Source organism: Squalius cephalus, assembly GCF_949319135.1.
Source record: "Squalius cephalus genome assembly, chromosome: 18".
NCBI classification, from domain to species: domain Eukaryota; kingdom Metazoa; phylum Chordata; class Actinopteri; order Cypriniformes; family Leuciscidae; genus Squalius; species Squalius cephalus.
In genome coordinates this window covers 3,598,661-3,620,104 of record NC_137139.1, presented here as the reverse complement: position 1 = coordinate 3,620,104, position 21,444 = coordinate 3,598,661, and the positions used below count along the sequence as shown (strand labels likewise).

Genomic DNA, 21,444 nt, shown 5'->3' with positions numbered 1-21,444 from the left:
AACTAAAATGTCAGAAATTGTATTGCCTTTTATGTTCAAACCGGAGTCGGACAATGATGGAGAGACTCAAGAAGAAGTGACAACATGTAGAAGCAACAGGACATTTCTGAATGGTTAATGGTTAAATTGATGAAATTATGTAGCTGATGTGGAGTTAACTATCTTCAAGTCATTGATTAGCATATTCTGTCATGTGGGAACTGTTGTAAGGTCTACAGAGCCAGAGAATATATGCTGCATGAAGATAGAACCGGTATCGTTTAATTTAATTACAGTTATAACTTGTCATCTTGCTTTTATAACATGCAGTTGCATTTGTCTTACACACTGTATTGTGATAAATGCGAAAAGAGGAATGCCAGAGCTTGAGCAGACTCACAAACGTGCTCTTCTACAACAACTCTTCTCAACATGGCCTCGCCCCTTTGTTGCGTCTTCCCCATTTGCAGAAACGAGAGCTCAGTCAGGGAATACACGTAATGTCTCATTTAATTAATCCAGAAAGTAATTCCAAAACAGAATCTCCAAATGTACCAATGAGTCAATACAAAAAATCCCATAGAGGGTCTAGAAACATCAAAGGGTAAATTATGTTTCCCAAAGAGGTAAAAAAAATGAAAAAGTCCATGGGAAAATATAAAGACAACAAAATGAAAAAGTCAGATAAGCAAACAGAGCAAATAAATCCAGAGAAAATCACACGAGGAATTTACCAAAAGACTGGAGAGTAGTGATGTTACATATGACACTGAAGCTTCGATGCGTGTATCACATAAGCGACACAGTTTGTAGTGAAGCCCCGTATCGAGGCGTGTATTGGTTTACTAGAGTCACGTGATCGATGACAAACGAAGCCTCACTTTCTGACCAGTCACGTGCGCGTTTCGCTTTGGGTGTCAGAAGGCTCGAACTTCAGATCGTATTTAACGAGTCAGTAGCCCCGTTTACATGTAGCATTGTATTCCGATTATAACCAGGTGCAAGTCCAATCAGAATGAAAATGCTCCATGTCAACACCTCAATCGGAATAAAAATGCTCAAACCGATTGAAATTTCAGTCGGATTGAAGGGGGTGGAATAAACCTTTTCATGAACCGATCAAACGAAAGATTACACCATGTAAACGAGCTGTTCCGATTACTTTGAGCGTACGTCTTTCTGCGCATGCCTGGTTTTGCGCCAGATAATTCTGTCAGCTAACATAATGCCTTCTGTTTGTGATCTGATGTGGATTCTGATCACCGTATAAGGTAGGAATATTTATACCCGATGCAAAAAAACTATGCACGCTAAACATTACCATAGTAAACATGGAAAATATGTACGCTTGAAGAAATCAGACAAATCATAATCCTGTTTTTATTTTATCTTTCAGTAGCCTATGTCTCGGACTATCCTCTTTTTCTCTGACTGAAAATATAACTGTATCCTTCTGGGAGAGAGTGCTAAAGCTCCTCAGGTCATATTTTTGGTGGCATATTTGTAGAAATGAACATTCTTTCTAAATGTGATGTAAATACGTCCTGTTACTAGGCTACCAAATAAACAGAAACAGACGCGAATAAGTTTTGTGTCCTCTTTCTTTTGTAAACGTTCACAAACGTCATAAACGGTAAACCACTTTATTTCTGTGACTAGTGTGCAATTTTGACACAAATTAATTCATTATGATAAATGTATCGATTTTTATTGTAAACCTGTGGTAAAACATCTATTCTTGGGTTTTAAAATTCAATTAAACAACAAAAATGCCAGCAAACAGTCGCTCTTGTTTTGCGATCGATCAGGCTGTTTCCAGTGATTTCTTTCCGATCAGTTTTCTGATAAAACTTCCTTTTTTTTCTTCTTTTTTTTTTTACAATAATGATGGCCTATATTTAATTATATGCTATCATGAGTGTGATATGAGTATGAGAATGAAAAACTGATGCAAATAGGCTACAAAACAAGACAATAATTAACAAAGAACAATAGCCTACACAATACAATAAAACGGCCCGTTTATGGCTCGCACTGGCCCGACAGTGGAAACGCGTCTGATGCCTACAACTAAACGCGACAATTAAGTGATGCACCATCTTGACAGGATTGAAAACGTGGAAATAATGAGCTTCCAGATCCGTCAGACAAGCTGTGTGCGCATGTCAGAAAATGACTTCGACTGAAAGCGTCAGCACATGTAAACACCAGATCGGTTTAGATAACATCCCATGTAAACAGTCAACCGGAATCCGTCAATCAGAACGATCTCAATCAGAATAGCAAAAAAGTGTGCATGTAAACGGGGCTACTGTTGGCTCAGTCTGGTTGATATTTACAATTATTGATATTGACATTTAATAACAGATGATACTATCAGACAATGTCCTTATTCATTGTGTGTGTGTGTAGAGAGAGAGAGAGAGAGAGAGAGAGAGAGAGTAGGCCTACATTAAATCTTATTGAATCATATAAGCTTATAAACTATTCTATTTTATTGTCACACTTTAATGGGAAAATGAATTTATTTAATGAACAAATCAAACACAAACATGTAAGGCATTTATTTGTACACATAACATTGAAACTATGGAGTGTGTTGTGGTTGCTTCATCTGCCAGAGCTTCTAACACAGGCTTCTGGCTGCTTTATTTTAAATAAGCACCAGATGGCGCTGTTCTCGGCGCTGTTCTCGACACTCTCGAAGCTTTGAATCTTTTCCCGGAACAGTCAGGGGAAAGCCTCAGTGATTCATGAGGCTTCATTTCCCCATCCCTACTGGAGAGGTTGGTCTCAACATAACAAGTATTGAGCAAAAAAACAGGAACAGAGCAACTTAAATACACTCACAGGAAATGAGGCACAGGTGACAACAATAGCACATGATAAAATGGCGGGAAACTGAAATGAAACACTGAGAGCCTCTAGTGGCCAAAACTAGTCCATAAACCTAACAATATTATTATAGCTTTTATTTTTATATTGGCTGTTTTCATTTTAATTTTAGTTTAATTATGTTTAATTTGATTAATTTTGTTGTGTTGTTGTTATTTTATGTTTTTTTTTTATTAATAAAATATGTATATGTTTTGGTTTTTTTTCATTAATTTTTATTTCAGTTATAGTTATATTAGTCTTGGCAAATAGCAAAAATAAAATAAGTTTTTCTCTTTCCAGTAAATGTTTATTTCATCAGAGGTTGTTTTCTTTTATTTTATTTTTGAACCGACTAAAATTCTCCTTACATCAAAAGTTTAAGTAACTGGCAGGATTTACAATTGCCTAATATCTCAGTCCATGTTACAAATCAAATCAAAGCGCAATTGCAGTATCCCACGACACACAAGCAAGTGAAGGGATTAGTGTAGTTTCTCACGGTACTTTAATCTTAATGTTGTGTTGCTTGTGCAGGACGTCCAGTATCTGAGGGAGGATGTCCATGTTGAATAAAGGCTTGTCCATGTCATCCCCAAAACTGCATCTCACCCTCGCTCTGTGCTTGGGTTTGAGCGATCGAAGAGATTCTGCCTCAAATCCAGTGTGTCTCTCATCAATGCCCAGAGTAAAGGTAGAGTTTCTTGCGAGTTGCACGCACCACAGCAGCAAACCAATGAGAAAGCAGAGCATTGAGCACAAGACGGCGTTATAAAGCCACTCGGAGCAGGCGTCAGAGGCACAGGAGGGCAGATCGGCATCAGTGAGCTCAGCGATGGGTCTGTGGGCTAGTTCTGGAGGACTGGCACACACCGGACTCACAGAGACGGCTTGATTTCTCTGGAGCCACTGTCTTAGGTACAGGATCCTGCAGTCGCAGTGGAACGGGTTCCCGGAGAGATCGAGCAGCTGGAGGTTGGTGAGCGTGTCTAAATGCCCTGGAGATACGGCGGTGAGGAGGTTATTCTGCAGCAGGAGCTCTGTGACGCTGGCATGAAGCCGAGGGAGTGTTCTCAGGCCCTGCGAGCTGCAGTTCACACGCACACCTTTATACGGGACAGTCGTGCACATGCAGGAGTCACCGCTGACGTGAGCGAAGACTGAGCTCAGAACCAGAGAGAACAGCATCCTGTCTGTGGACAGAACACAGTTACACATGTCTTCACAAGAGTACTAGAGTACACTTATGATAACTTTATCCTAATGCTGCTGTAAAAGCCTAAACAATCTGTTACTGTAATTTCCTATTATCACAGTAAAGCTGCTTTGAAACAATCTATGTTGTTAAAAGCGCTATATAAATGAAGGTGACTTGTACATATTCAAACTCATTACGATTATAATGTTCCTGAAAATCCTACAATTCTTGAGTTCTGACATTCATTTGTCTTTGGGTACATAACCTTATATTTACTAGTAACACTCTACAGTAAGGTTTATTAGTTAACAACCTTAGTTAACATGAACTGAGAATGAACAATACTTCTACAGCATTTATTAATCTTAGTTCATATTAATTTCAACATTTACTAACACGTCATTAAAATCAAAGATATTTCTTAACATTAGTTAATGCACTGTGAACTAACATGAACAAACAATGAACAGCTGGATTTTTATTAACATTAACAAAGATGAATTAATACTGTAACAAATGTATTGCTCATGGTTAGTTCATGTTAGTTAATACATTAAGTAATGTTAACTAATGAACCTTATAGTAAAGTGTGACCGAATTGGCTGTAGAAAAGAGGTGCTGTAAAATCCTCTCAGCGCCGGAAAGGTCTGTTCATGAATATGGTTATATCAGTATCAAGTAATATTAAACAAGTACAAGAATGTTCCAGATCAAGTGCAAAGCTCTATCAGCAGCATCTGTGACATGAGCTTGAGACGACTCTCTCTACTGAACAAACTTCTAGAACAGAGAAGATCTGTGTTCAAGTGTTTTGCCTTGCCTCGAGTCACTAGCAGAATGAATTTGGTTTGCATCATTGATCATTATTTTCCTGTTATCACCATAAAGCTGCTTTGAAACAGTCTGTATTGTATATAAAGCGCTATAGAAATAAAGGTGACTTGACTACAATAGGCATACAATACTGATTTTAATAAGACAATCCCAGAATGCATAGTGACAAGCTCAGTGTAAAATAAATCCAAGATAATAGATATAACAATGATGGAGAGTAACACTGATTATAAATATAATTACCTAAAATAATCAATGACAAATGTTCAGTGTATTAAAAAAAAATTCAGTTTTTGGGGCATGTGTATTTATATGCTGATAAATTGAACAGTTAGTTTAGCTAAATGCTAACATACTGAAATCATTTGTGATTTGCATGAGAGACAGAAAATAATTTCAACCTAACCTTAAGTGTGCAGAAACAAGCAAACATGTCCATTAATGCACTTACAGTGGAGCTGGGGCAGCAGGGTCATCGATACACACTTTATACTAAACATTGGAGATTACTGTATCGTGATGTCTGCTTTCTATTAGCTGATTAGAATCAAAAGTTATGATGCCAAATTTCTAAATGAAACTCGTTTGATCTAGGTTTGCAAAAAGTCTTGAAATTGTTTGTGATTGGGTTCAGTTCACTCACGCACTGATATGCACAACTCCCGGTAATCACTGTAAATTTAGCATGATTTGCACAACTAACATGCACCAAAATTGGCCTTGAAAATGTAATTTTTGGAAGAATTAAAGGTTTAGTTCTCCTCAAAATGAAAATTTACTCACCCCAATGCCCTCCAAGATGTTCATGTCTTTCTTTCTTCAGTGGAAAAGAAATGAAGTTTTTTGAGGAAAACATTTCAGGATTTTTCTCCACACGTGGACTTCAATGGCAACCAACATGTTGAAGTCCAAATCAATGCCGTTTCAAAGGGCTGTGCACGATCAACATTCTGAACTTCAACATTCTGGTGGCCGTTGAAGTCCACTGTGTGGAGAAAAATCCTGAAATGTTTTCCTCTAAAAACTTCATTTCTTTTCCACTGAAGAAAGAAAGATATGAACATCTTGGATGGCTTTGGAGTGAGTAAATTGTCAGGAAATTCTCATTTTAAGGTGAACTAATCCTTTAAAATCAGCACTTTATCTTTCTTAACATTTCAAACCTGTCAACACAGTTTTGTTGTTGTTTGTCACAGATGCTTTCCACAGAGCTTAACTTGTGTTGAATCTGAATTGGAGTTCAATAATAAAGAACAACAATAAAACAAAACAAATATTACAAAAAAGAGATCAGTGTGTAAAGTAACACTGTCTATCAGTGATGTTGAAAAGGTCAAACATCTCAAAAGGTTCGACATTATGAACGGCACTGACGCGGACTGCCACATGCTGTCGAGTGTGCTTCTGCCATGCTGATAATAAATATTCTGGCTAATTTATAAAAGGTATGAGCTTTATGACAGATAGGGTTTAAAAAGTTTAAAGTCATGGAAACAGACAAGCCCAATTCAACACTCTCACTATAACAACATAATGTACCTTACTGGACACTTACGTCACACTCTTAAAAAGTGGGCAGACTTGTGTATGCATAATGGATGTAAGACTTACCTTTTAGCATATGTGGAGGTGTCTGATAATCATCTTGGCTGTAGGCGGAGAGGAACGTCCACTGTTCTTCTTTCAAACGTCTCTGTATATTAATATGGGTATAACTGGTGCTGTAAACCTCAAACCACTGGAAATGTTTTTCCCATGTCTGATAGTTTCTCTCGACCAATGAGAGCTCTAGGAGCGTGGTGGGTCATGTGATCATCACTGGGGTGGCCTGTGTGATAAGACTATCTGCCAAGAGCACATTAGAAATGCCCTGCATGTTTATTTCTGCATTCAGAAATATTGAGAACGGAAATAACTTCATGTTGAGCCTGCAGTGGGTACATGATGGCACCAAAGCAAAGTGACTCTCATTACACTTCATACTAATTACTGCTTACATTTATTAAAAAGCTACAACCCCTATTAAATGTAAATATATCAAATATCATTTAAATGTGATCATGATAGACATCTGCTGGGTTTGTGCGGGAACTGCAGGGCTTCATGAGCTGATGATCTGAATCAAATGAACATTAAAATAAACAAATGGAGCTGCACAATTACTTCAAATAAAACTGAAGACGTGAGATATTGCCACGTTTTGCCTGTTTAGTTTGATTCTTTGTATTTAGTTTCTTTGCTTTAGAGTACATTTACACGACAACAATGTACTAAAAATGTCAACGTTTTCGCCTACAAACGACAACATTGTCAAAACGATTCCCCGTTCACACTGACCCGCGAAAACGATTAAAAATCATTTGTATTCTGTATTCAGTGTTTATTCAGTGTTTATTCTGTATTCTGCTGCCAGGCCAGTTGGCGTAGTCCCTTTGTAAAGAAACACTACGCACATAGACTCAACATGTAACACGTATGCGCGTGACGTCCTCATTTTCACGAAATCACATTCCCTTTCGAATGAGAACTCGCACTGCATCCGAAGACACTTGAAAAGTGTATAAAAATACAAAAGTAGCGCACAACTCCAGAGGGAGTTTAGTGTGCGTTGTGTGATTTGTTCAGTTTGTTGAATTGTAAGCAGGATCGAGCATTGAGTTTTGTTGGCCTCCACTGGCTTTAGAGAGTCGTTCGCCTTGGTGAACGGTCTTTGATTAGACCCGTTTGATCTTAGGGAACAGAGTCACTGTTCAGTGTTGACCTGAGTGAGGGACTGGTCTCCGGGACATCATCCCTTGAGTCTGTTTGAGCTTGTCACAGCCATTTAGGCAGTTATTGCATGTATATAGCATGGCCGGAGTGGGTACTCGTTCCCCATAGTGTCTTCGGACGCAGTGCTTGTTCCAGTTCGAGAGGTTCGTCTCAGGTTACGCATGTTAGCATGGTTCCCTGAGAACGAGACACTGCGTCTCACTGCTTCAGGCATACCTGGTCACGTCTCCTTCACGTCCCGTCACACGACAGGGACGTCACGGGCTGTTGCAGGCCAGTGTCATTGTCGTGTTTCAGACACCGGTCACGCTGGAGGCGTTCCCCAAAGTGTCTTCGGACTCGTTCCTTTCTCAGGGATCCATGGAAACATGCGTAGACGTTTTTCTAGTTTAAAAGGAGACGATAACGGTATCATTATCAAAGTGGAAACTTGCATATTGAAACCCATTTTCAAAAGTTTGCGTTTTCAGGCCCCCAAAACTCCGTTGTCGTGTAAATGAACGGCCAAAACGCATAAAAAGTGTTCCTGGTCCTTGTTTTACCCCTCAATTTGTATATGTAATTATAGCCTTGTGTTTTAGTCCATTCTTGTTGTTTTCATTGGTTTGGTTCTCCAGTGCCCCAGCGTATGGCTATATCGAGTTTATTTTGCTTAAATAACAGTATAATATCATAGATCTTTCGTGACGTAACGCCGCTTTGACTGTCGGGAAGAATTCTGATGGGGAGCTCGCTTCGAGCGCGGATATCAATGGCAAACGGGGCGCTCGCGAATCCCTACGGCCTCATGGACTTAACGCACACGTAAACAGCAGCCGTTGTAAGTCCACAAGACCGAAAGTGCATATGAAGTGTGTCATTTGGGACAGGGCCTTAGCAGTGACTTGGATAACAAAAACAACACAAACTCGAATAACGATACGCTGGGGCACAGGAGAACGAGAAACACAGGAACCAAATCACTCGCATAACAACATCAAGAACGGACAACTAAGGCCTGAAACACAGGGCTATAAAGACACACAACCTGAGGGGTAAAACAAGCAACAGGTGCGACTTATTTAACAAACCAATGAGTAACCATGGAAACAAATGACCGGAGTTTACCAGGCCACACACACTCACACACACAAAACCTTTTTTAACTGAGCTATTTATAAACTGAGGTATTTTGAGTTTGCTGGTATGGGTATGGGTCGGTTGAGGTGTTCAACAGTGTAATTATAGTAGATGTCATTACAGAAACTTTCCAACATTTTTGTGGATAGAATTTCTAAAGTTTGAGGGTTTTAACGTTTGAACGTGAAGATTTTATGATATAAATATGTGTATTGTCACTTGTAGTGTTTGTTGATTCTTGTGAGAGTGAACCCAGTTGTGAGAATGAGCCAGTCTTTGCTCTCTGAGTCCGGATGTCTCAGCGCTAGCAATATTAGACAATATTAGACATTGCTCATCAAGTCATAGCTCATCAAATCGCAATATATAACAAAATAATCACAAAATAAATTTTGGGCCAAAAACACGACATCATATATTCATTTTATTTTATGCTCTGAATGTCGTCACAGTTTGAGTTTTACATTGACTGTACACTGACATAGATAACCATTACATTAAAAAAAATCTCAAATTACAAGCATTCTCTGTTCTACAACAACTAAATAAAACCGAAATGCCCGTTTCCGTTAGCCATTTGTGGGAGTGTTTGATTTGGACTTTGCTATCACGGTGTTGATAGCAGCCTGTGAGGAGAGACACAGACAGACAGTGACGAGACCAGACACGACACACTATATACACAATGACTTACTGACGGGGTCCCTAATATATATATATATATATAACTGCTCAAATGTGTCTCTACAGGGCCTAACAGTGGGTGCTTTCATGCCGTCATTGACTGATCACTGCAGGAACACACGACACAGAACTGACCCGCACCACCGGGCGGACTCGCGAGAGGATGCGGAGGCCAGTTCAGATATACAGTATCAGCAGAAGTGGAGTAAAGAGTTCAGGCTGAACATTCACTCCTCGCCTGTCAATCAGATTATTATTAAGTTATTAACATTTTATACAGAAAAAAACAAAATCTCTGGAAAGTGTGACACTGAAGTATTACAAATATAAAAGCTTTTAAATTTCCTGTTAAAGTCAACATGAAACGATGTTCACAAACACATTTTACTTCCTTTATTGTGAGTGAAGCATGATATTAAACATGAAAAAAGTAGGGCATGTGGGGACTTGGAGCAAGTACAATTGATTTTTTTCTTGAAATGAATGTGCACCAATGAATCGTACACAGTAAGACCAGGAACGTCTGCAGAAAGTAAAACGGCGAGATCTGGTTTCATGTTGACTTGAGAACAGCAGACTGAATATTGCACTCGAGAGATGTGATATGTTCAAAATAAACCTAATGCTTTGGTTCGGGGTCATGAAAACATAATTACAAAACTGAAATATTGGGTAACACTTTAAAATAACTGCACGCTATTAATCATTAGTTAAGCATTACTAAACAGTTAATTCGTCATTTATAAAGCATTATAAATACAGTTATAAATGCTTTGTTCTTGATTTTAAAGCATATCTATAATGTGTTTAATTATTGTATTTTCATACTTTATTAATTAACAATTTATCATTTCTAAATGAAGTATTGCATTATTTACAAACCGGTTATTTAGGAGTTGTCAGCGGTTCATAAGATCACTTAGACAATGTGTAAGTAAATGATTAATAAACTGTTTAAATACATTTTATTATTCAGACATATAGTAATAGTTACCTAGTGTGTTAATAAATGCTTTATTAACATGTATTTCTACTGTAATTCAGGGTTAATTCAGGGAGTTATAAAGCATTTAGTAGTGGTCAGTTCACTATTTCTGTGAGCTCATCTAAAGTGAGGACTAGTTATGCCTTATAAAGCATTTATAAAGGAGATTTAAAGACTCAGTTTAATATCTCTATGTTCTGTATCGCTGTGTGTGTTTGTTTCATTTTTCTGTTTAGAAAAAAACTGAGTCTTTAAATCTCCTTTATAAACGATTTACAAAGCACAACTAGTCCTCACTTTAGATGAGCTCACACACACAGTGAACTGACCACTACTAAATGCTTTATAACTCCCTGAATCTACTACATTTACTTACACTTTCTAAGTGATCTTATTAATCAATGACAACACCTAGTTTGTAAATAAGGGTAAATAATGTAACTGGTTTATACATAATGCTATACTTCATTTAGAAATGATAAATTGATCATTAATAAAGTATGAAAATACAATAATTAAACACATTATAGATATGCTTTAAAATCAAGAACAAAGCATTTATAACTGTATTTATAAACTGCTTATTAATGTCTATTATGCTTTATAAATGACGAATGAACTGTTTACTAATGCTTAACTAAAGATTAATAGCGTGCAGTTATTATAAAGTGTTCCCCAATATGGTTCTTCAGTTTTCAGCTTATATATCTGATCAGAATGCATCTTTACAACAGCTTCATTTCACAGACGTTATTTTCTAGAGATAAACATTCCTCTAAACATACAGACGCTTGCATAATATAGCAGAATATTCACCTGAAACATCTCCTGGTTGTTTAAAAGTTAAATAAAAGAAAAACAAAAGTACTTTTTACATGATTGCACTTCATTGTCATGGTAACACTGGTTTATTTTCTAGAATAAATAAACACCCAAAAACAACACCGAGAACAAATCACAGTTAAAGCCTAGCCGATCACTTTGACGTTGCGCTGGATGAAAACACTGGTTTGATGAGGATCTACACGCCACTATGCTGAAGTAAGAGTGAAGACGCTTTAGCCCATCATGACCAACATATTGCACTTATGAAGAAACAAGACCGATCTTTAATAGATAGAAAAATAATCCAGTCACTGGCCCTCAGAAGTCCTGTGCGTAACTCCAACGGAAAAGAAAAATATGGGGGAAAATCCGCAGCATCTCTCTCCAGTTAAAGGCATGCAAGCTCCTCGAACCCTCAGAGTCCGTCTGAGACGCTGTATAGCAGCTCAAAGCCTCATCACTGCACTTGTGCTTCACAATCTCCTCGTATCCGATCCCAGTGGAAGCTGAAATATGACTGACTCAAACTGACCAAGATATTGTTCTTAAAAAGTTCATTTTTTACAGTGTTCTATAACATCGCTTTTTGCTTACAATGGTTTCAGTTGCACTACTGTACTATAATACTACACACACACACACACACACACACACAGAGCTGACGGGTGCAATGGCCATTGGCACGTTCATTTATGATTGTTAGACAACATATAGAGCTGTCATCTACAAATACAGTGTTAGAACATCTATCTGTCATTCTGCTAGTCTGAATGAATGATTACAGGCAAACTTACTCTTCCACTGTGTGTGTTTCAACAAAACCCATCGACAGCATCAAGAAAATACTTCGCATGAAGGCAGCAAAGCCTTCTTTAGGACCATTGAGATTATTTGTAGATTCATATACTAAGCACAATTTGCTCAAACTAAATAAAAAATCTAAATCCTTTTAGAATTATATCACTGCAATGTGAAAAACAATATTATTTGAATTGGAAATTATTTATACAGCCTGATAATATTTGTTTTAATGTATGCTTTCATTTAAAAATTGTTATATTGTATTTTAAAAATAATCGGATGAGAATCACTTATGATGATAATAAAAAAATAAGTAACACTTCATTTTGATGGTCCACTTTAGACATTTTGCTGACTGTGAGTAACTTTACATGTCAATAGCAGTCATTAGAGTATTAGTAGAGTGTCTGATTAATATCTGCTAACTCTTTATTTAGATGCTCCTCAACAGACATTCACTGTAACTACGTCAACTTATTCTACCACCCCGAACCGAACAGTCCATAATACTCTAATGAGAGTTAGTTGACATGTAGCAAAGTTACTTAAAGTTAGCAAAATGTTTAAAAAGTGGACCATCGAAATGAAGTGAGACCAAAAAGGAATGATAATAATTTTAAAATGCACTACAGTAATAAATTTCTTTTGAAAATATATGTCACAATGCAATAGATCTTAATGGTCCTTGATTTTTTTTAATGCAAAATATGATTTCTTAATTCTAATCTTGAGTCAGTGCCCTGTAGGCAGAGCGCTGAGAGAGAGAGAGAGAGGCAGACGCTCTTCCGCTCTGCTCGGGTTTGGCTGGTATGGCTCATCGAGTGTCCGTTTGAAGCGCTGATCCCGGCGTGTGCAGATGGGTGGAGCTCCTGGAGGAAGTGACATCACTGAGAGTGGTGTGTGTGAGGCTGGGCGGTGTGGTGCAGGTTTGACAGATGTGGCGTGTGGGATGGGGAGGTGGAGGGCAGCCCAACACAGGGACCTGAGGAGGAGGAGGAGGAGGAGGAGGAAGAGTCTGTCAGGAGACAGATGATCCCAGAAGGAAGCTTCTCTCTGGCTCAGAGGACGACTGCTAAAGATGGAGTCCTGCGAGGAGAGAGATGTGGACCAAACATCAACATTTTCATATTCATTTTCTCCACAGGCATTAATAAAAGTTCCCTTTCAGATCAGACACTTCGGGAACTCTGGCCTGGAGTCCCATGAGCATGCTGACATTTCACTTTTACAGGAAAACGAGTGTAGAAAAATGGAGGCCAGCCTTCGAAGTGTTGGTATTCATTTTCTTCTAAAATGTAACTTTAAAGTTGTTGTTATTTAAGTCAGCTTTTTTTACATTTAATCATTTAGCAGAATCTTTTATCCAAAGTGACTTACGAATGAGGAGAGCAATAGAAGCAGTGAAGCTAACAATAGGACAACAATACGCAAGTGCTGTGACCCTTCCCAGTTTAGTCTAACGCAGTATATGTAATAAAAAAAAAAAAAAACAGATATAGAATAGAAGAGAAAAAAGAAAAGAAAGTGTTAGGGTTAGCTGTCTTATTTCATTATTTTTGACAGATGATTACATTGTTTGATTCCCAATGTTAGATATTTTGAAAGGATGAAGTAAGAATATGAAGAACTAAGCAGCAATCTACTTTGAATCGATATAGGCCGACTCAAACCATCCACCCATCAAAATGACAGGATGAAATATAATGAACACAACCAAACTGAAGTCCACATTTGTCTGGATCTGACCCAGTGTTTGAAGTTCACTGAAAGTGAAGTGGGACTTTCAGGAGCCAGCGGAGGGGCCGATGACGTGACACAAACTACACCCAGCTAGAGCAACGTGACACCACCACCAAGACGAGTAATTCCTTGCGTCTGCTTTACTATAAAACATACACATTGCGTCCACTTCACTAACACATAACACACTCATTGCGACCAGTTTAACAGATGCATATTTTTATGGTACTAACTGCTAACGAGACGTCTTTTGAGATCATCTTGTTGTGATAAATTCCGCCTAACCAAACACCCTGAATAAAGCTGGGGATGCGCTACTGTAACAGAGTTTGATATCATGTGTGTGTAATTTTGTGTCTGTGGTGAGCATGCCAATAGGGATGAACTCTTTAGCTGTTTATTCACCATTAAAATGGAGTAGGTCCAAAGGTACACTAAAGTATCCCCAGGGATGCTGCCATAAGACCCAAGGGTTTGTGGATCTCTTGTCCTGCTCTGAACTTATCCCGGCAACCTGCTCCAACACACCTGCTCCAACACACCTGCTCCAACACACCTGCTCCAACACACCTGCCCCAACACACCTGCTCCAACACACCTGCCCCAACACACCTGCCCCAACACACCTGCTCCAACACACCTGCCCCAACACACCTGCCCCAACACACCTGCCCCAACACACCTGCTCCAACACACCTGCCCCAACACACCTGCTCCAACACACCTGCCCCAACACAGAACACCTGCCCCAACACACCAGCCCCAACACACCTGCTCCAACACACCTGCCCCAACACACCTGCTCCAACACACCTGCCCCAACACACCTGCCCCAACACACCTGCCCCAACACACCTGCTCCAACACACCTGCTCCAACACACCTGCCCAAACACACCTGCTCCAACACACCTGCTCCAACACACCTGCTCCAACACACCTGCTCCAACACACCTGCTCCAACACACCTGCCCCAACACACCTGCCCCAACACACCTGCCCCAACACACCAGCCCCAACACACCTGCTCCAACACACCTGCTCCAACACACCTGCCTCAACACACCTGCTCCAACACACCTGCCCCAACACACCTGCTCCAACACACCTGCCCCAACACACCTGCTCCAACACACCTGCTCCAACACACCTGCCCCAACACACCTGCTCCAACACACCAGCTCCAACACACCTGCTCCAACACACCTGCTCCAACACACCTGCTCCAACACACCTGCTCCAACACACCTGCCCCAACACACCTGCCCCAACACACCTGCCCCAACACACCAGCCCCAACACACCTGCTCCAACACACCTGCTCCAACACACCTGCCCCAACACACCAGCCCCAACACACCTGCTCCAACACACCTGCTCCAACACACCAGCCCCAACACACCTGCTCCAACACACCTGCTCCAACACACCTGCTCCAACACACCTGCCCCAACACACCTGCCCCAACACACCTGCCCCAACACACCTGCCCCAACACACCAGCCCCAACACACCTGCTCCAACACACCTGCTCCAACACACCTGCCCCAACACACCTGCCCCAACACACCTGCTCCAACACACCTGCCCCAACACACCTGCTCCAACACACCTGCCCCAACACACCTGCTCCAACACACCTGTTCCAACACACCTGCTCCAACACACCTGCTCCAACACACCTGCCCCAACACACCTGTTCCAACACACCTGCTCCAACACACCTGCTCCAACACACCCGCCCCAACACACCCGCTCCAACACACCCGCTCCAACACACCCGCCCCAACACACCCGCTCCAACACACCCGCTCCAACACACCTGCCCCAACACACCTGCTCCAACACACCTGCCCCAACACACCTGCTCCAACACACCTGCTCCAACACACCTGCCCCAACACACCTGTTCCAACACACCTGTTCCAACACACCTGTTCCAACACACCTGCCCCAACACACCTGCCCCAACACACCTGTTCCAACACACCTGCTCCAACACACCTGCTCCAACACACCTGCCCCAACACACCTGCCCCAACACACCTGCTCCAACACACCTGCTCCAACACACCTGCCCCAACACACCTGCCCCAACACACCTGCCCCAACACACCTGCTCCAACACACCTGCTCCAACACACCTGCTCCAACACACCTGCCCCAACACACCTGCTCCAACACACCTGCTCCAACACACCTGCCCCAACACACCTGCCCCAACACACCTGCTCCAACACACCTGCTCCAACACACCTGCTCCAACACACCTGCCCCAACACACGTGCCCCAACACACGTGCCCCAACACACCTGCTCCAACACACCTGCCCCAACACACCTGCCCCAACACACCTGCTCCAACACACCCGCCCCAACACACCCGCCCCAACACACCTGCTCCAACACACCCGCCACAACACATCTGCTCCAACACACCCGCTCCAACACACCTGCCCCAACACACCTGCCCCAACACACCTGCCCCAACACACCTGCTCCAACACACCTGCCCCAACACACCTGCCCCAACACACCTGCCCCAACACACCCGCCCCAACACACCTGTTCCAACACACCCGCCCCAACACACCTGCTCCAACACACCTGCTCCAACACACCTGCTCCAACACACCTGCCCCAACACACCTGCTCCAACACACCTGCCCCAACACACCTGCCCCAACACACCAGCCCCAACACACCTGCTCCAACACACCTGCTCCAACACACCTGCCCCAACACACCTGCCCCAACACACCCGCTCCAACACACCCGCCCCAACACACCCGCCCCAACACACCTGCCCCAACACACCCGCTCCAACACACCCGCCCCAACACACCCGCCCCAACACACCCGCCCCAACACACCCGCCCCAACACACCTGCCCCGCCCCAACACACCCGCCCCAACACACCCGCCCCAACACACCCGCCCCAACACACCCGCCCCAACACACCCGCCCCAACACACCTGCTCCAACACACCTGTTCCAACACACCTGCTCCAACACACCTGCCCCAACACACGTGCCCCAACACACCTGCTCCAACACACCTGCCCCAACACACCCGCCCCAACACACCCGCCCCAACACACCTGCTCCAACACACCCGCCACAACACATCTGCTCCAACACACCTGCTCCAACACACCTGCTTCAACACACCTGCCCCAACACACCTGCCCCAACACACCTGCTCCAACACACCTGCCCCAACACACCTGCCCCAACACACCTGCCCCAACACACCCGCCCCAACACACCCGCCCCAACACACCTGTTCCAACACACCCGCTCCAACACACCCGCCCCAACACACCTGCCCCAACACACCTGCCCCAACACACCTGCCCCAACACACCTGCCCCGCCCCAACAGACCCGCCCCAACACACCCGCTCCAACACACCCGCTCCAACACACCTGCCCCAACACACCTGCTCCAACACACCCGCCCCAACACACGCCCCAACACACCCGCCCCAACACACCCGCTCCAACACACCCGCTCCAACACACCCGCTCCAACACACCTGCTCCAACACACCTGCTCCAACACACCTGCTCCAACACACCTGCTCCAACACACCTGCCACAACACATCTGCCCCAACACACCTGCCCCATCACACCTGCCCCAACACACCTGCCCCAACACACCTGCCCCAACACATCTGCTCCAACACACCTGCCCCAACACACCTGCTCCAACACACCTGCTCCAACACACCTGCCCCAACACACCTGCCCCAACACAGAACACACCTGCCCCAACAGACCTGCTCCAACACACCTGCCCCAACACACCTGCTTCAACACACCTGCCCCAACACACCTGCCCTAACACACCTGCTCCAACACACCTGCCCCAACACAGAACACACCTGCCCCAACACACCTGCCCCAACACACCTGCTCCAACACACCTGCCCCAACACACCTGCCCCAACACACCTGCCCAAACACACCTGCCCAAACACACCTGCCCCAACACACCTGCCCCAACACACCTGCCCCAACACACCTGCCCCAACACAGAACACACCTGCCCCAACACACCTGCTCCAACACACCTGCCCCAACACACCTGCTCCAACACACCTGCCCCAACACACCTGCCCCAACACACCTGCCCAAACACACCTGCCCCAACACACCTGCCCCAACACACCTGCCCAAACACACCTGCCCAAACACACCTGCCCCAACACACCTGCCCCAACACACCTGCTCCAACACACCTGCCCCAACACACCTGCCCCAACACACCTGCCCCAACACACCTTCCCCAACACACCTGCTCCAACACACCTGCCCAAACACACCTGCCCCAACACACCGACAGATAATATCAACTGTCATATAGGATTCCTTCTGGAAAGGAGGCACTTCCTCTATGGCCACTTCCTCCCACAAGGAATAAATTCCGGCTCCCGAAAGAGCCTCCATTTTAAGTGAAGTGGACATTGCCAAAACTGGATGGAATACTAGAGATCTTCTAGACTTGGAACTGAACTCTCTATGTGCAAACATCTCCCTGTTGTAACCACAGCATTATGGTCATGTAAACTACAGCACAACTCCTCCAAGGGCATTGTTGCAAGAAGCACAAGTAATAAACTTAATCAACCCAAAAGGGGAAAATGAACAACTTAACTCAATATGAGGGCCCCAACATCTACCATGGAGGCACACCCTGCTGTGATCATGACACTGTGGCCGTGAGCAACGTTTTCATGCTTCAAGGACATTATGGGATCCCGAAACATGATGAATCCAATAATTCACAACTCCAACATACAGAGAGTTAACAACCAATCAGCATTCAGTATGCAAATCACCAAACATGTGGGCTGATAATATTACACCCCCCATTTTATGAAGTATTATCAGAGCCCGTCTACGGAGAGCCTGGGCACTTCCTATTAGCCCCATTGTATCGATCTTGGTTGCAGTTCCATTAGAATTCCACTGGAGGTGATCGCGAGCGAGTGCAGACTGAATGGGAGTCTATGGGGCTAGACGGCTAAATGTGTCTCTTTCACCCGATTGCCTTTGAGAAATCTCAGATTTTATTGTAAGTTTTGCAAGTTCAACATGGGTTATAGGTCGAAAGTTGAATGAACGAGTACTTATTTCTTTTCGATTTCTTACAGGTTGAGTTGTTGTTGCCCATAACACGCTAGCATTCTGCTAATGACGTCAGCATTCTGACGTCATTGACATTTTAAAAGACTTTTTAAACCAAATAAGTGACTCTAAAAAATCTAACACCCAGCAATGTGTAATTTCTTTGCATCTCCTTTCGAATACAACATTCAAATTACTAGACAAAAAATTATATCCTGAGAAAAGTGGATTTTGAGGGTTTTTCGCCATAGACCTCCATTCATTCTGCACTCGCCTGCGAGCGCCCCCGCATGGACAGAGACGTGTTACTGCAGCCAGTCCAGAAACCGGAAGTAAGCAGAGAGTGCCAATTCTCTTCCTATTAGACATTCTCTGGTATTATGCTACCACATAAGTCTAATATGGCAGACTTTACACTTCCATTAAACATATCGGGTCACATCAGGATGGAGCAGAATAATTAACATTGCACTTATACAACAGATGAACAATGATTCCCTAATACCAAAATCACGTTGGTATATCAACTATTAAATAGTCTACCTTGAGTAACCAGTTAAAGTGTCGTAACCAATGACAAGCAGAACAATACATTCAACAAAACAATCTTTGGACTAGCATCTATAATACTGCAACATTTGTTTTACATCTTACCGAATGTCAGAAGTTCATGATTTATAAACCAAGAATGTCTTTAGGTCATCATAGGTCATGAACATTGATCATCATGGGTGCGGATAAGGTATGACCAGTGTGTCTCCACCGGTTGCAATACAGTGGGGGACATCCACCGACCATTGCCTAGTTGAAAGCAAACATTATCCCCTTGTGCCAATGCTGACAATGGCTGTGCAGTGCGATCATGGGACTGTCTCTGCTTTGCTTGTTTTAGTTTCCATTTTGCATTCACCAGTTTTTGATCCACGACCTGAGGCTGTAGCTGTTCTCCTGCCGTGGGCAGAATGAAGCGAAGACGTCTACTCATCAGCAACTGTGAGGGAGACTTAAATCCGTCAACAGGGGTGTTCCTGTGTTCAAGTAAGCTGAGGTAAGGGTCCTTCTCAGCATGTGCTCTGCTCAGTATGGCCTTAGCTATCTATTCAGTGAGATCATGGCTTTGCCGATAGTGCGGACTAAATGTTGCATGTGCAAAGTCCCATTGAATTGCAAAGTTTTGAAGTCATGCAACCTGTACTTTGGGTCATTATCAGGTACCGCGCGCCTAGCAAAGATGGCCTTCAGCTTATGGATGACTGTGGGTGATGTTGAATGGAGTCTCTCCAGCTCGAAGAATCTGCTGTAGTTGTCTACGGCTATTAAATATTCATCTCCGTTCCACATGAACAAGTCTGTTGCAACGATCTGCCACAGGCGTTCTGGGATCTGGTGAGAGATTATGGACTCTTTTGGATTATATTTTCGGAGCTCTAAGCATGTGGTGCATCTTTCCACCAGTTCCTCAATTTGTTTGTTCATGCCTGGCCAAAATAAAATATTTCTGGCTCTTTGCTTACTCTTCTCAATTCCCATGTGTGCAGTGTGTATGCACTCTAACATTTCTGCCCTAAGCGCATGTGGAATAATGATTTGCTCACCCATAAACAGAAGTCCTTCGATCTCTGAAATCTCATCTCTGTGACTCCAGTACCCAGCAAGGCTGGAGGGGCACTTCTTCCTCACATCAGGCCATCCGGCTTTTATGACACTTCTCAGGGATGTAAGCTGTGGGTCTTGCTCTGTTGTTCCGATGCTCGTTAGCTTCCTGTCGCTTACAGGGAGATTAGCTACAACTGTGTGAATTTGTGCATCCATATCCTCATCCAGTGATTCAAGTCTGTATAAGATGGACTTCCTGGACAGCGCATTGCACTATTGGAATGTCTTTTCCTGGACGGTGCACAATTTCGATATCATACCTCTGTAGTTGCAAGATCATTCTGAAGGCGTGGAGGAGTGGCTGCAAGAGGCTTTCTCAGGATGGGTTCGAAAGGTTTGAGATCAGACTCGACAATAAATTTCCTGCCATAGACATGTGCGTGAAAGCGTTTGCATTCAAACACCACAGCATACAATTCCTTTTCAAACTGTGCGTAATTTTCTTCTGTTGGTGTGAGGGATTTTGAAGCATACGCAATGGGTTTGTGGTCCTGAAGAAGTACAGAACACTTTTTGATGCATCAACCTGCAGGCGGAGCTCTTTACAAGGTCATAGTAAGACAGGACAGGGCCAGGCTCTCGTGTGATCAGCTCTTTCATCTTCTCAAATGCTTTCATCTGAGTCTCGTCCCACGCAAACTCATTACACTGTTTCAGGAGCTGCCTCAGCGGTGCGTTTATTTCAGACAGATTTGGCACAAATCTGAACAAGTAATTGACAATACCTAAGGTGTTAGTGCTGGGCGGTATGACCAAAAATTCATATCACAGTGTTTTTCAAAATTTTACTGGTTTCACGGTATATAACGGTATTTTATTTTTCAAGCATGACTGGGTGTTAACC

General features: G+C 43.1%; 2 protein-coding genes across 13 annotated transcripts in view; both read right to left on the bottom strand.

Moving 5' to 3' along the window:
- Nucleotides 1-471: 471 nt before the first annotated feature.
- Nucleotides 472-6,640, bottom strand: gp9 (glycoprotein IX platelet). Of its 3 annotated transcripts, XR_013819087.1 has the most exons (3): nt 6,497-6,640; nt 2,759-4,046; nt 472-720 (listed from the first exon to the last, which is right to left on the bottom strand). XR_013819087.1 is itself a non-coding variant. In XM_079850274.1 (2 exons), the coding sequence occupies exon 2, from the start codon at nt 4,069-4,071 to the stop codon at nt 3,352-3,354; it is 720 nt and encodes a 239-aa protein (XP_079706400.1). In that variant the 5' UTR covers nt 4,072-5,677; nt 6,103-6,602; the 3' UTR covers nt 941-3,351. The 3 variants fall into 3 exon arrangements, 2 of the variants coding, with proteins under 2 accessions (XP_079706400.1, XP_079706401.1); XM_079850274.1 differs by lacking the exon at nt 472-720 and having other exon boundaries at nt 941-5,677; nt 6,103-6,602; XM_079850275.1 differs by lacking the exon at nt 472-720 and having other exon boundaries at nt 941-4,046; nt 6,497-6,589.
- A 2,534-nt stretch (nt 6,641-9,174) lies between these two features.
- Nucleotides 9,175-21,444, bottom strand: part of iqsec1a (IQ motif and Sec7 domain ArfGEF 1a) — a 134,071-nt gene continuing 121,801 nt past the window's right edge. For all 10 annotated transcript variants that reach the window (XM_079850251.1, XM_079850253.1, XM_079850260.1 and 7 more), the window contains one exon: nt 9,175-13,157. In XM_079850251.1, coding sequence (XP_079706377.1) covers nt 13,144-13,157 — 14 coding nt within the window. In that variant the 3' untranslated portion in view covers nt 9,175-13,143. The remainder of the gene's footprint in view (nt 13,158-21,444) is intronic.

Bases quoted from the DNA above. Each gene is read 5' to 3' on its own strand.
- gp9 (XM_079850274.1), bottom strand. From the start codon at position 4,071: ATGTGTAACTGTGTTCTGTCCACAGACAGGATGCTGTTCTCTCTGGTT.